General features: G+C 33.7%; 1 protein-coding gene across 1 annotated transcript in view; it reads right to left on the reverse strand.

The window, feature by feature from the left end:
- Positions 1 to 6,210: 6,210 nt before the first annotated feature.
- SLCO4C1 (solute carrier organic anion transporter family member 4C1) overlaps positions 6,211 to 16,771 on the reverse strand; it is a 75,886-nt gene continuing 65,325 nt past the window's right edge. Inside the window, exons 12-13 of the mRNA XM_047868990.1 lie at positions 15,630 to 15,767; positions 6,211 to 6,515 (exon numbers count right to left, since the gene is read on the reverse strand). Of these exons, the coding sequence (XP_047724946.1) occupies positions 6,358 to 6,515; positions 15,630 to 15,767 (296 nt within the window). The 3' untranslated portion in view covers positions 6,211 to 6,357. The remainder of the gene's footprint in view (positions 6,516 to 15,629; positions 15,768 to 16,771) is intronic.

Below are 16,771 nucleotides of genomic sequence, written 5' to 3' on the forward strand. Positions count from 1 at the left end.
AAAGACAGATATATGTTAATCTGAAAGCAGGATGTAAAGAGATGTGAATAGAAACTGAGAATAGTCCTATTTAATAGTCTCTCTCTTCTCTACAAAGTAAAAAGCAGTAGTACCTATGGAAAAGAAGGTTAGATGCTTCTAATCAGGGCTTCTAAATGTCTGTTCCATTAGGGAGATAGCTCTAACTAAACCAGTTTGGGCACAGAGCTGTGCAAGTCATTTGTGATCAAGTATTGCTTTGTAACATCACATCAATCCATCACTTGCTAAACCATTAACACAGCTGTCAGCCTCCTGTATTAAAATCCCAGACAGAGTTGTTGAGTCACTTCCATTGTGTGTTCTGGAACCCATTTGAACCCCCCATATTATATTTCTTTGTAGATTTACTGACTGTAAGCACTGGCTTGAGAAGGGGACAGGAGAAAAGGGACTATATTTCTGTATTAATTATCAGTGCTATGCCTGACACCAACTCTTCTACAAAAAAAAATGCCTGGTGATAAAAACAAACTGTATTTTAATATGATTGATTAAATACAGTTCTATTTACAAACGTCCCTGAGTACCCGAAAAATAAATATAGACAAAGTGCCTCTCTGTCTCTGTCTCTGTCTCAATCCCCCCACACCCCCGCCCCAAGCATCTTCCCCAATTTTTGGAGCTCAAAACAGCCTGGCATTAAGTAAAGGATCAATAAATGTTTCTGGAGGCTGAATGCTTTGACTTTTGGCTTAAATCTTGAATTGCTTTACTTGTTAACTCTTTATATACTTATGCTTTACTTTGCCATTTGGATGCTAAGTTTTTGAGGAGAGAAACTCTAATCACAACACTACATGTTAAAGCCCCAACTAGCAAAAAAAGACAACTTTGAGAAAGGCAGTTTTATAATAAAACTATATACATAATACATTTGGTTAGCCAAAAGGGTTTGGGAATATAAACACGCTTGAAATCTCCTTTCAACAGCAAGTACATAATAAGTACAAGAACACATTTTCAGATTCGTTGTTTTCAGATTCATTTTTAAAATTCTAGTTTGAAGTGGTCTTATAGAAATCGATGGGAGGAAACCCCAGTATAATAGTAGGAAATGTTAATAATTTTAATATGTAAAAAATTCATGCTTAGTAATGGAAAGACAACCTCATCAAAATATTGATTTTTTTGGCATTTCTTTTCTAAGTTTTTTAAGGATTAATTCTAAAAAGAATTGGAAGATAATTTAAATAGCTATTTGCTATTTAAAAGTAAAATATAGATTAATATCAAAAATTCACTCTTGGTCTATATCTAGAGAGAAAAACTGTTAAATTGGAAATATGTATCATTCTATTTCTAAATGAGAAAAGAAGTCAAAATAGCAAAAGTTGAATCCACCAATGATTCTCATTAGTTACCAGTTTCTCTTCTAACTGGAAATCCTTCCAATGATCTGTAATGAGAAAACAATTCTGGAAAAGTTACTAAAAGGATATGAACAATGATAATGAAAAAAATGCAAATGAAATTTTTACCAAAGAGCCAGAAATACTCCAACAACAAAAAGTTTCCTAAAGCAAAACACTTTTTTTTACTATTATAGTAGAAACAACACCGCCACCTTCTGGTAAAAATATAAATTGCAACCTCAGAAAGGATTTTTTGTTTAGTGCTTCAAATTTGCTTATTTACTAACTATAACTTCAGAAAATATAATTTTTAGCTGGATATTGGATATTGGATATTGGATAATTCCCACAAATAAAAGTTGTGTTTGGGGTTTAAAAAAATATCTACTTAGTTAACCTCAGCATACCAACGATAAAAACAAAAGCATGAGACTTGGAGCCACCGATACCCAGATTCAAGTTCTAGTGCTGACACTTACTAACCTTTTGGCCTTGAAAACTTAATTTCCCTGGGCTTTAGCTGTCTCACCTAAGAAGAAATTGATAAGACTGTAGTGAGTCAAAATGTGTAATACATCTAATGCATTTCCTCATATCCAACAGATCCACAATAAGTAATATTTTCACTAGAACTATCTGGCCTTTTCTTTTTTCAGTTTAAAGTGTTTTGTAAGCAGTATTACCCAACTGGCTTTGCTGTTTATAATTTTCTGACTTTCAAATTGCTTATCAAAGACATATGGTAATTATCTTTACACCATTCACTCATATAAAAGGAAAGCCAATAATAGATCTATTTAATCAATTGAAAAGCAGGACGTATATACCACAAAGAAAATAAGGCAGACAGTTGATAAAGTGATTCATTTTTTCCTTTTCTTGGGCAAGCTTCTTCTTTGCAGACAACTAGCAAAAAGATGTGCCAGAGTTTCTGTAACTGGGAAGCCAGATGAGTCAGCTGTTTCCACATTCTTTGGAAGATTCAAGAATATAGCTAAGGAGCATGTACCAGGAAGTCTTTGTCTTATGTCGGTCAGTGCCTTTACCATCTCCATTGAGCTACGTCAATTCTCTATTTTCCTTATCAGAATTTATCCCATTACATCACCATATGCTGCCATGCACTCAACCCAACTACTCTTGGATCTCTCCATGAAATAATCCTGTAGTGGGTGTTATGTCCACATTACCACTGAAATAGCTCACTAATGCAGGAAAAGAATGAATCTAGTGATGTTCTCTGATTTTTTTATTTCTAAAATCAAGAGCCTTTAGAAAAATTTAAAAACAAGTAACTCTCCATTGCTTTCCAACTTTCTACCACCCTTTCTTCCCCAACTCACTCTACCCCATCCCAGAGAGCACATGCTTCTAGAAAAAGCCTCAGTAGTATCTCAACTCTCAGCAGTTTCCAGCACTGATTACACTTTAGAATAAACTAGGAATTTTTAAAAATTATTTTGAAAGATGGAGAGGGAGAGAGAGAGAGGGAGAGGGAAAGAAAGGATAAGCAGGGGAGGGGCAGACACAGAGAGAGAGACAGAGAGAGAGAGAGAGAGAGAGAGAGAGAGAGAGAGAGAGAGAATCCCAAGCAGGCTCTGGGCTGTCAGCACAAAGCCCAACTCAGGGCTGGAACTCACCAGTGGTGAGATCATGACCTGAGCCAATATGAAGAGTTGGATGCTCAACTGACTGAGCCACCCACATGACCCAGAATAACCTAGGAAATTTTTAACAAAGCAAACTTAATCAGACCTGGATGGCACTTGACATTGTTAATTTTTAAAGTTCACAGGCAACTTCCATTTTAGTCATTGCCAACCACTCAATCCAAACTCTAGTCAGAGACAGAGTTGACACAGAATCTGAAGCAGGCTCCGGGCTAAAGGCTGTCAGCACAGAGCCTGATGCGGGATTCGAACTCACAAACCAGAAAATCATGACCTGAAGTCAGATATTTAACCAAATGAGCCACCCACGTGCCCCCCATACGTTGGGAAATTCTTATCTTCAGATGTTATGAGTGCAGCTATTCTGCCGAGGCTTCTGCTCTGTGTATTTTGGTTTCTAGGCCTAAGCCATGAATTTCTAACTTTGTTCCTTTCCTCCCTCACCATATTGGGATACATACTCCATTCTGATGGGACTGAACTAAGAAAACATCAAATAGGCAGGAGACACTAGCAAGATCTTCTTAGGGAATTCTCTATAGACTTGGAAAGACACAACAATAGTTGGCTTTTCAACATTGTTTCTAGTATCAATTCTTTTTGCAAATCAAATATATATTAAAATGCACCATTTTAATATGTACAGTTCAACAATTAATAAATATATATATACTACCATGACAGAGAATAGTTCTACCATGCCCTTTTGCAGATGTGGTATTAATTATTTCTTTAATGCTAATTTGCTGGTTTACATCATCATTCTACGGATAGTTAACATGTTAACATAAGATAAGCTGGGTAAAGCTTATAGGAGAATTGTTTGTACTATTTTTACAGCTTTTCCTAAGTCTAAAATTATTACAAAATAAAGTATCAAAAAAAAGAAAGTCAAATTAAATCTGAAAAGAAAAATTAAAATGCCAATTATTTGAGGACGATTTTTATAAGCTGTTCATTTTAGCAAAAACACTAAAATGTTTTGATGCCATTTACCCATGCAGTTTTTAAAAACAAATTCTTTTATTTATTTTTGATCACTCACATGTAATGTGGGTACAAAAAAAGGCCGAAAAATACTGAAATATGCTGCAGTGCAGGAAAAGGACATTACCTCTAAAATTAACGTCCAATCTGATTTCTTTAAAAAAATAGTACTGAGTGTTTTGATAACCCAAGAGGACTTACATATAAAACCTTCACACAACACATTACTTTTGCAGTTTCAGATAACTGACAAGCAGCCATCTGCAACTGTATACTACTAACATAAATCTTATATGTCAATCTGTCATCCATGAAAACTATAGTATGGAACAATATTTTAGCATGTATTTCATAGTGAATGCGGTTTATATTGAATTAAATACATCTATTGAGATACCAGAAATCACTGAATTAAATTACATTCACCAAGTTCAAAAGTACACTGATTTTCCCTTTCCCAACCATCAAATGTGTGTATTCATAAACAGATATAAAACATACTGCAAAATCTATGCCAATTAATAAGGTTAAATACTTAACAACCTAATACAAATATTCTCATTTTTAAAGAGATACATATATACATTTTACATAATTAAAGAAAATATTCAAAGAAAATATACAATTTTACTTATATTTTTCTCCAATTTACAAAGCTAGATCAATTGTATACATTCTTTCCATACATAAGAGTGTATGGAAAGTTACATTTTTATGTCCTACAATTAAGGAAATCTAAATATTAAAAATAAGTTTTAAGATATATATCCAATTATGAACAAAAATAACCACAGGTAAACTTATAGTTTCAAGTTCACTTTAAAAATCATACAAACTGTGAAAAAACAATACTATGAAAAAATTTTGTTCTTAAAGTAGCATACCAACACATATAATCTAGTTGATCCAAAAGTATAAATAATGATTATAAATTACAGTAGTGTCTAAACTGCCCTGTCATAAAAGGAGGTATTCTTTGTAAATATGTGTAAGAGTCTGACTTCATTAAAGTGCCAAAATTATTTTCACTTTACCCATTTTCCTTAAAAAGTTTATAAAAATGTATCATCTTATAAAATTGAGCACACTGAATGCAATGAAAGCCTTGATAACTAAAAATCATTATGAATGCCAATTATTAAGTGACTTGTTCATCAAATATATGCATATATAGGGTGATTTCTTCTTCTCCCTAAATTAGGTATGAACTTCAACATTTTTCTTAATCTGTTATTCACAGATCTATTTCCTCCATATTCTGAATAGACAAAGTTGGCTTCAATCTGAGCTAAAACAAATGGAGTGTTATAATGTTATATGTGAAATACTTTATCTTTCAAATAAATGATCAGTAGAAAAGTGGAATTTAATGTATTAATCAAACAACATTAATACAGGCCCACTATCAGCAAAGTACTATTTTAGGTGCTGTAAATAATATACTAGGTGATAAGTTTTTAAAATTAGAAAAATTAAATTACTGAGTATGTAAATACTGATCAACAGTTTATTAAGAAGTCTTTTCAAAGAAAGCCACTAAAATGTACCTAAGTCATTTAAAAAAAAATCTTTTCATATATAATTGGCACTTTACTGAAGTTGGTATTTCTCCCGAAAGACATATAATTGGATAATACTATTATGGAATCACAAAAGGAAAGTGTTAAATATAAGAAATAGTAGCAAATTACTTCCTGCAATTCTTGAGTTAAAGTGAAAATATGTAAATATAACGCTATTCCTGAATTCACTGTATACTGGGATACAAAGAAGATAATCAACCTATGTTCTAATAGTTCAGTAACCTTTTGTGATGGACAGACTAGTGTATGTATAGTTCTCAAAAATCATCACCTAAATTTGGTTAGTTTAAATTTTTATACCGTAAATTTTCTAAATAAGCCCCAACTACTGGTAATGATAATTAAACTAAAACAAGTTGCAAGAATAGAAATATCACTTTGTTTTTAAGATATAAACTTTTAACTAATCACTGGATTTTTTTCTAGTTTAGTTTATTAGTTTTTTATTTCACACCTATACAATGGGAAGTGTGTGTGTGTGTGTGTGTGTGTGTGTGTGTGTGTGTTCTGAGGTTTTTGGTGGGTTCTGAAGGCACAAGTCTGTTTCTTATATTAAAACAAAAACAAACACATTCATAAATATACAGGAAATGCATTTAATTATAAAATACCAACTTTTAAAATATGATTGTCCATATCGGGTGGATAATGCTGCAATGGCAATGTGAATTCTTACAAATGAAGGCCAATTTTCCGGTTGTAAAATGGTCTCCTTTTGCTATTTCACCCTTCATTTCCTGCATTGCTGAGATCACATTCTACTGAAACAGTCACAACTGCATTCTGACTCTGAAATGATACATCTGTGTCTAATGGTGGCGGCTTATACAAAAAGATTGCACACCCATTGAAGAAAACGGTGATAATTTTACAAGTAACACCTAAATACAAAAACAAAAATTAATCATGCATTTGGGTCTTTAAGTATTACAAAAAATTAATCCTCACTGAAAAATTCCTCATGAATAGAAACTACTTTAAAGAAGAGCATTATTTACAGTTCTATATTCTAAATTTTAAAAGTTTTACAAAGAAAGGTGATATTCTTCAGTAAAACATTTCTATACAACTCAATGAACTAGTCTTTATTTTCTCTTTTTTTTAAGTTTATTTATTCTGAGAAAGAGAGAGACAGAGCACACATGCAAGTGGGGGAGGGGCAGAGAGAGAGATGGAGAGAGAATAGCAAGCAGGTCCCCCACTGTCAGTGTAGAGCCTGACGTGGGACTCAATCTCACAAAACAGGAGATGATGACCTGAGTCGAAATCAAGAGCTGGATGCTTAATCGACTGAGCCTCTACTTTCTTTTCAAACAGTAAAATATACGATAACTGTTCTTTTCTTGGTTATGCTTGTACATTCTTATAAAATAAGTATTACAGAGAATTAAATAAATCCATGTTTCATTTCTAATTTTATTAACATCGTATGTATAAAAAATTACAAGGAATGAAGCCAGTGACAAAATAAAATAGCTTACTATATCCTTGAACCTAAGTAAGTTGTAGAATTTTCATGTCCATGAAGGAAAACAATTTTTAAAATAAAAAGCCTCTGCGCCTCTTAGGAGAAAGCTTCCATGAAATAGATCACATTGAATACTCATCCAAATTTAAGTATCAACTAAAAATATGAAACAGATTCACTTCACAAATTTTGTTTTCAAAGAACTCTGATTCTGAACTTGGCTACATGAAGAGAAACTATTTCTGGCCAGAGTATAAGCATTTAAGTCACGGTTGAATAAATTAAATGACCTCATAATGTAGTTTTTACAAAACCTAAATGTATTGTATTTTATTCAAAACGCATATATGAAAAACAGGAATTTTCACTGAACTATGCATTTATAGAATTACATGTAGGAAGAATAATTACATAGGTATTATTGTCACAATGTTTTTAGAAAATTTAAAGGTATGTATGTTTTGGGGAAAAATTCTCATATTCATCATAGAGTAGGAAAAGGAACAAATTCATTATCTGTACCTTTTGGTTAAAAAATACAAGCATAACAAATTAAATAATTTTTAAGCATAAAAACACAGTGAATAAAAATGTTTAACAAGTAAAAGTGGTGGAAAGATTAATTTCGCCTAGTTAATATTTATTCTCCTATTATATTTTTGAATTTATGTATTTATTTCTTCAGTGGGCATTTTATTATTCTGTCATTATAAATTCAGACATCATTCTCTAGGTTTAAACACATTGAAGCTTAATAAGCTATCCTGATACATATACCAAAATACAATCACAGTCACAACAAACTGCACAATATGTAAATATATATGTGTGTGTGTATTGTATCTAGGACTTCTGAATTTTTTTATTGAATTATACTGGCATAAGATTTGTATTAGTTTCAAGTATATAAGAATACTTTGATATTTTTAAACATTATGAAATGATAACTACCGTAGGTCCAGTTACTGTCACCACATAAAGTCATTACAGTATTATTGAACATAGATCCTATGCTGTACATTACAACCTGTGACCTATTTTATAACTGGAAATTTGTACCTTTTATTCCCCTTCACCTATTTTGCCTGTCCACTCCTTCCCTCCCCTGTGTCAACTACCAGTTTGTTCTCTGTATCTACCAATCTGTTTCTGGCTTGTTTTGTTTCTTTTACTTGTTTGGCTTTTTTTAGATTCCACATATAAATGAGATCATATGTTATTTGTCTTTATCTGACTTATGTCATTTAGCATAATACCACCTAGGTCCATTCATGCTGTCACAAATAACAAGATTTCATTCTTTTTATTCCTGTGTAATGTTCCACTATATATATAGACCACATTTTCTTTATCCATTCATCTATCAATGGACACTTAGGTTACTTTCATATCTTACCTACTATAAATAATGTTGCAATGAACATAGGAGTACATATATTCATCAGATTAGTATTCTCATTTTCTTCAGATAAATACCCAGAAACACTCAGAAGTAGAATTACTAGATCATATTTAGTTTAGAATTAATAGATCTATTTTTAATTTTTTGAGGAACCCCCACACTATTTTACATAGCGGCTGCACCAGTTTGTATTCCTACTGACAGTGCATGAGAGTTCCCTTTTCTCCACATCCTCACCAACACTTGTTATTTCTTCTTTTTGATAATAGCCATTCTGATAGGTGTGAGGTGATAGCTCACTGTGTTTTTGATTTGCATCTCCCTTATGATTAGTGATGTAAAGTATCTTTTTATGTGCCTGTTGGCCATGTGAATGTCTTCTTTGGAAAAACGTCTATCAGATCCTCTGCCTATCTTTTAATCAGGTTGGTTGTTTGCTTTTTTGTGGTTGTTATTGAGTTGTATGATTTCTGTATATAGTTTGAATATCGACCCCTTATTGGACATCTCATCTCCAAGCATCTTCTCCCATTAAGTTGCCTTTTCATCTGTTTATGGTTTCCTTCACTGTACAAAAAAAGTTTTTTAGTTGAATGTGACTACATTCCCTTTATTTATTTTTGCCTTAGTTTCCCTTGCCTGAACTCAGAGATCCAAAAAACTACTGTTAAGGCTGCTGTCAAAGAGCTTATTACGTTTTCTTCTAGGAATTTTATGGTTTCAGCTCTTACACTGAAGCCTTTAATACATTTTGACTTTATTGTTGTGTATGGTGTAACAAAGAGGCCCAATTTCATTCTTTTGCATGTAGCTGTCCAGTTTTCCCAGCACCATTTATTGAAGAGACTGTCTTTTCTCCACTGTATGTTCTTGCCTGCTTTATTGTAGGTTAATTGAGCATATAAATATGGGTTTACTTTTGGGATTTCCTTAGTGCAATTGAAAAAGTTGTTTTCTTGATTTCTCTTTCTCATAGTTTGCTATTAGTGTAGGGAAATGTGACAGATTTCTGTATACTAATTTTGTATCGTGCAACTTTACCTAATTCACTTATTATTTCCAATAGTTTTTATGGTGGACTTCCAATACTATGTTGAATAAAAGTGGTGAGAGTAAGCATCCTTGTCATGTTCCTTATCATAGAAGAAAAGCTTTTATCTTTTTACTGTGGAGTAAAATGTTAGCTGTAGGTTTGTCATATGTGTCCTTTATTTATTGAGGTATGTTCCCTCTTTACCTACTTTGTTTAGAGTTTTTATCACAAATGGATGTTGAATCCTGTCAAATGCTTTTCCTTCAATTATGGAAATGATCAGGTTTTTTATCCTTAATTTTGTCAATGTCATGTGTCACACTGGTTTATGGGTACTGATGAACTCTGCATCCCTGAAACAAATCCCACTTAGTCGTGGTTTATGATCCTTTTAATATACTGCTGAATTAAGTTTGATACTTTGTTGAGGACTTCTGCATTTATGTTCATTAGGGATATTTGCCTGTAATTTTCTTCTTTGCAGTGTCTTTGGTTTTAATATAAGGATAATGCTGGGCTCAGAAGGATTAAGTATTAACTCTTTAAATGTTTGGTAGAATTCACCTGTGAAGCCATCTGAACCTGGACCTTTGTCTGTTGGGTATTTTTTGATTACTGATTCAATTTCATTACTAGCAATTAGTCTTATTCAGGTTTTCTATTTCTTTAAGACTCAGTCTTGGAAGACTATTTTTCTAGGAACTTATTCATTTCTTCTAGGTTATCTAATTTGATGCTGTATTATTGTTCATAATATTCTCTTATGATCCTTTGTATTTCTGTGGTGTCCACTGTAATTTCCCTTCTATCATTTCTGATTTTATTTGTTTGGGCTCTCTTTGTTTCTTGACGAGTTTAGTTAAAAGTGTTGATTTTTGTTGATGTTTTCAAATAACCAACTCTTCGTTTCATTGATCATTTTTATTTATTTATTTGTTTATTTATTTATCTCTTATTTCACTTACTTTTTCTCCTGGTCTTTATTATTTCCTTCCTTCTATGAACTTTGGGCTTTGTTTTCTTTTTCTAGTTTCTTTAAATGTAAACTTAGATTGTTTGAGATTTTTATTGTTTCCTAAGGAAGGCCTGTATAACAATGAACTTCCTTCCCTTTTACAACTGTTATTTGCTGCATCCCCCAAATTCTAGAACATTGTGTTTCCATTTTTATTTATCTCAAGGTATTTTTTTAATTTCTCTTTTGATTTCTTCTTTGATCCACTGGTTGTTCAGTAGCATGTTTTTATTATTTTTATTATTTTATTATTTTATTTTAATTATTTTTAAATTTATATCCAAGTTAATTAACATATAGTGCAACAATGATTTCAGGAGTAGATTCCTTAATGCCCCTTACCCATTTAGCCCACCTTCCCTCCCACAACCCCTCTAGCAGCCCTCTGTTTGTTTTCTATATTTAAGAGTCTCCTATGTTTTGTCCTCCTCCCTGATTTTATATTATTTTTGCTTCACTTCCCTTATGTTCATCTGTATCTTAAATTCCTCATATGAGTGAAGTCATATGGTATGTGTCTTTCTCTAATTTCGCTTAGCAAAATACTCTCTAATTCCATACATATAGTTCCAAGTGGCTATATTTCATTCTTTTTGATTGCTAAGTAATACCACATCTTCTTTATCCATTCATCCATCGATGGACATTTGAGCTCTTTTCATACTTTGGCTATTGTCAATAGCATTGCTATAAACATTGGGGTGCATGTGACCCTTCAAAACAGCACACCTGTATCCCTTAGATAAATACGTAGCAGTGCAATTGCTGGGTCATAGAGTAGTTCTATTTTTAATTTTTTGAGGAACCTAAATACTGTTTTCCAGACTTGCTATACCAGTTTAGTAGCATTTTTTAAAAATCTTCACATATTTTGGAGTGACTGGGTGGCTCAGTCAGTTAAGCATCTGACTTTGGTTCAGGTCATGATCTTACAGTTTGCATGTTCGAGCCTGATGTCAGGCTCTGTGCTGACAGCTCAGAGCCTGGAGCCTGTTTCAGATTGTGTGTCCTTCTCTGTCTGCCCCTCCCCAGCTCACTCTCTCTCTTAAAAACAAATAAACATTAAAAAAATTTTTTAATAGAAAAATAAATAAATCTTGACATATTTTGTGAACTTTCCAGTTTTCTTCTTGTAACTGATTTCCAGTGTAATACTTTTGTGGCGAGAAAACATACCTGATATGATTTCAGTCTTCTCAAATTTATTGCAACTTGTTTTGTGACCCTGCATGTAATCTATTCTGGAGAATGTCCCATGTGCACTTGAAAAGAATGTGTATTCTGCTGTTTTGGCATGGAATGCTCTGTAAATATCTTTTAGGTTCATTTGATATATTTAAGGCCATACTTACATTATTGATTGTCTATCTGGATGATCTATCCACTAATGTGAGTGGGGTATTAAAGTCCCCTACTATTATTGTATTACTATTTCTCCCATTAATACTGGTGATATTTGCTTTACATATTTAGGTACTGCTATGTTAGGTACAGAAATGTTTACAAATGCTATTGGATTGATACCTTTACCATTATGTAATGCCTTTGTCTCTTGTTCCGGTCTTTGTTTTAAAATCTATTTTGTCTGAAGGGCATCTGGGTGGCTCAGTCAGGTAAGTGTCTTGATTTTGGCTCAGGTCATGACCCCACAGTCCATGAGATTAACCCCCACTCTGGACTCAGCATGGAGCACAGAGACTTTGGATTCTCTCTCTTTCTCTGCCCCTCCCCTGCTCATGCTTGCTCTCACTCTCTGTCTCTCCAAATAAATAAATAAGTAAATAAATAAACTTAAAGTCTATTTTGTCTGAAGTAAGTATTGCTATTCCAGCTTTCTTTCTATTTTTATGGAATGTCTTTTCTATCCCTTCACTTTCAGTCTGGGAGCTTATAGTAGCATATACAAGGGTCTTGTTTTTTATCCATTCAGCCACTATATGTCTTTTGATCATAGAATTTAATTCATTTACATTTAAAGCAATTACTCATAGGTACGTACTTACTGCCATTTTGTTAACTGCTTTCTGGCTATATTTGTAATCTGTTTCTGATCCTTTCTTCTTCTCTTTTTCTCTTCTCCTGTGGCTTATTTTCTTTTATTTGTTTAGATTCCTTTCTCTTTTCCTTTGTGCATTTACTATAAATTTTTTTACATGTGTGGTAACCATAAATTTCATATATAACATCTTACATATATAAGTCCCTTTCAAGTTGATGGTAACTTAATTTTGAACACATTTCAAAACTTTATACTTATACTCACATTCTCCACATTTTAGATTTTTGATAACACATTTTACATCTTTTTACTTCATGTTTCCTTAACTAATTATGCATTTTAAATGAACTTTACTATTTTTATCTTTTACCCTTAACACTTACTTTATTAGAGGTTGATCTACTATCTTTATTATTTATTTACATTTACGGTGAGATTTTTATTCTCATGTTTTCTCATTAATTAGTGTCTTTTCTTTTTGCTTAAGAGAAGTGCCTTTAATATTTCTTGTTAAGGCCGGGTTAGTGGTGATGAACTTCCTTTAGTTTTTGCTTACATGGAAAACTCTTTATATCTCCTTTATTCTAAATGATAACCTTGCTGGCTAGAGTACTCTTGCTTGACAGTTTTTTTTTTTTTTTTTCCTTTAAGGTTTTGAATATGTCATGCCACTCCTTTCCGTCCTGTGCAGTTTCTGCTGAAAAACCTGCTGATAGGCTTACTGGGTTTACCTTATAGGTAATATATTTCATTCCCTTGCTGCTTTTAAGATTCTCTTTTATCTTTAACCTTTATCATTTTAATTATAATTTGTCTTGGCATGACTCTTTGGGTTCATCTTATTTGGAACTTTCTGGGATATCTGGATGTTGATGATCCAGATGAACATCCAGATGATCCAGATGTTGATGAATCTTCCCTTTTCTAGATTAGAGAAGTTTTCGGCCATTATTTCTTCAAATAATTTTTCTGGCCCTTTTCTCCCCTCTTCTCCTTCTGGGGCCCCTAAAATGCAAATGTTACTCCACTTAATGTTCTTCCAGAGGTCCCTTAAGGTATCACTTCTTTTAATTCTATTTTCATTTTGCTCCTCTGAGTGTTTTCCATTGCTGTCTTCCAGATCACTGATTCATTCCATTATTTTGTCCATTCTGCTGCTAAAACCCTTAGAATATTTTTTAGTTCAGTTATAAGTTATGTCTTGTACCTTCGTATATTTTCTACATTTTTCTTGAAGGTCTCGCTATTCATCCATTCTTTTCCCAAAATTGGTGAGCATCTTTATGATCATTGCTTTGAACTCTTTATCAGTAGGCTGCTTATCTCTATTTCCCTAAAGTCTTTTTATCTGAGAGTTGCTTTGTTCTTTGGTTTGGAATATATTCCTCTGTCTTCTCATTTTGCTTATCTCTCTGTTATTAGTCTATGTTTTAGGTACAATGACTACCTTTTTCAGTCTTGAAGTTGTGGGCTTGTGTAAGAGCTGTTTCATGTGGCCCCAAAACACAATCTCCCCTGGCTACAGACACAGGCCCCCAATGGATATTCTTTTGTGGGCACTAAGTGCTAGCTGGCTACAATAGGGACGCAGCTGCTTTATGGGGTAGGTAGGGCTCCAGGTGCTTGGCCAATCCAGTTTTGGCTTGGCAGCCATATGGGTAGGGCAGTGGTTAAGGTGTTTGCCTGATCCAGTTGGAGCTTGTCTGCTACATTGGGAGGGTGACGCTCAGGAAGTTTATCTTTCTAGTTGTGGCTAGATCTCTACAGTGGGTGAGTAGAGTACTGGGAATTTTCTCAGCCTGGTTACAGTGCAGGGTGCACAAACATGACCTCTAGTGCTAGTAGACAAGAGGGAGGGCACAGAAAATGACATTCAAAGACTGTCACCACCAAGTTGGGATGAAATTACAAAAATGGCACCTACCAGAGCTTCTGTCCCTGGATAATGTCACCGCAGGTTCCTGCCTCTCTAGCAGCCACCTTAAATTTAGTAAGTGGGTCTTCTGTGCTTATAGTCTGGGTGCTTTTCAATCTGTTGCTTTTGTGCTGGATCTCAGGATGAGTGGGTCTGCACATAAGCCCTTTAAGAGTGGGATTTCTGTTCCCTATAGTTCTGTGATTCTCTTGATCTTAATCTCTGTTTATTTTCACAACCAGATGTTTTGAGATCTTGTCTTTCCAGTGCCAGTCCTCAGGGTCAGGGTGCCTACTGTGCAGCACAATCCATTCACTAGTTGAGGAACTGCTCTTTATTTTGGGGATCCCTCCCAATTGTGGAGTTACTAGGTCTGGGGTGAGATCCTCAGCAAGGCCATGTCTCTGCCTTTCCTACCCGACTTAATGCATCTCTTTTGTCTTTTGTTATGGGGTGCTGTGTCGAATGCTAAGATCCTTTTTAGAAAATTATTCTACATTTAGCTGTAAATTTATTGTGTCCATGGGAGGAGATGAGTTCAGGGTCTGCCTATGCCACCATCTTGAAACCTCGACCTCTATTTTTAATTTAAATATTTTAATATTTTAGGTTGTTTTTAAATTTTTAAATTTTAACTCTTGCAAAACACATGCATTGGCGTAATCAATCTTCTGCAATCTTAAATGTCATTTATTGCTTAACCAAGACTATCCAAGATGGGCTACCAAAGGCAAAAAGGGTTAAACATCATAGCTAACCTTTTAAACTATAAAAACATTTCTTACAACATGCCTCTGAGCCAAAAGATACTTCCCTACCTCAGCTCTAAGTACTTTCCAAAGAGCAGGTATCTAGATGACAATCATTCCAGAGAGTTTTTCAGAATTGTCTTTTATCTTTTTGTCAGACTTTCAAAAAATTTTTGACAGAAGTTGTTTTAAAAAATTACATGTGATTTCATGAAAGGTAAAATGTTATTCTCTTCTGAGACTGAGCCTAACAGACTCATTAAAACCTTTCATCACATGCTGTGTTAACTGATCTCTATAGGATACCCCAGTAGCATGGACTAATAAACATTATAAAACTTAAGTAACAATAAGATTTTTTTTTCTTTTGAGATTACCAATTTAATCTAAAGTTATCAAGAAATCACCACTTACTTATGGCTACTAGCATGTAGGCCATCTTGATGTTATCATAAATCCAGCAAGCGCCTCTAGTTCCACATTCATTAATATCCCACAGAATACATGTGCTGTCTATTGTGATACCAAATATAATTGGTCCAGGTATTGTGCCTAGAAGAATTATATGTGAAATAAACATCAGTAAAGATTATAGCCTACAGTTATAGATTTTTATATACATGGTTATACATATATTTTATATAAATAAGACTAGGAATTAATCTGGACATATATAAATCAATCAGTTCATGTACAAGTAATAGGGGTATAAAGAAACAGATAAAACATTCTAAAATAATTATATAATTATTATATACTTCTAATCAATTCAAAAATTCATTTTAATAAGAATATCTGAGGGGCGCCTGGGTGGCGCAGTCGGTTAAGCGTCCGACTTCAGCCAGGTCACGATCTCGCGGTCCGTGAGTTCAAGCCCCGTGTCAGGCTCTGTCTGGGCTGATGGCTCAGAGCCTGGAGACTGTTTCTGATTCTGTGTCTCCCTCTCTCTCTGCCCCTCCCCCGTTCATGCTCTGTCTCTCTCTGTCCCAAAAATAAATAAACGTTGAAAAAAAAATTTTTTTTTAAAAAAAGAATATCTGGCATGCATTAGGCTAACATTTAGCTAAGTAAATATTTTAATTCACTGCTTTCCTAATTTAATGAATATGTTTGAAATTAGCTATTTTAATTTTAAAAAATCAAAATTATTGAGGCACAAGTGCTAAACTACAGTATATGTGTTATGTGCATGTGCATGCATGAAGAGTGAACATGTGTATGCACACACATGCACATACATATACATTCATACTAACATGCTTAGGAATACTATCTCAAAAACACCCCCTCCCTCGCATGAAGACACGAGGCTCTAAGCTGCCACATCTTTAGGAAGTTTCCAACTGTTGCAAATCAAATACATGAAGTGGTATTTCTTAGACAAAGATTTCAGTTACATCCAGTCTGTTTTTTCATGACCTGAAGACTGACAGAGTCAAAATAGCACTGGATTGAGAATAAAGTTATCATCTTCCTATTCTCATTTTCACCACAAATTGTGTAACCCTGGGCAAATCCCTGAATCTCCCAGAACCTTAATTTATTCACCTCAAGAT

Source organism: Prionailurus viverrinus, chromosome A1 (assembly GCF_022837055.1).
Source record: "Prionailurus viverrinus isolate Anna chromosome A1, UM_Priviv_1.0, whole genome shotgun sequence".
Taxonomy (NCBI): domain Eukaryota; kingdom Metazoa; phylum Chordata; class Mammalia; order Carnivora; family Felidae; genus Prionailurus; species Prionailurus viverrinus.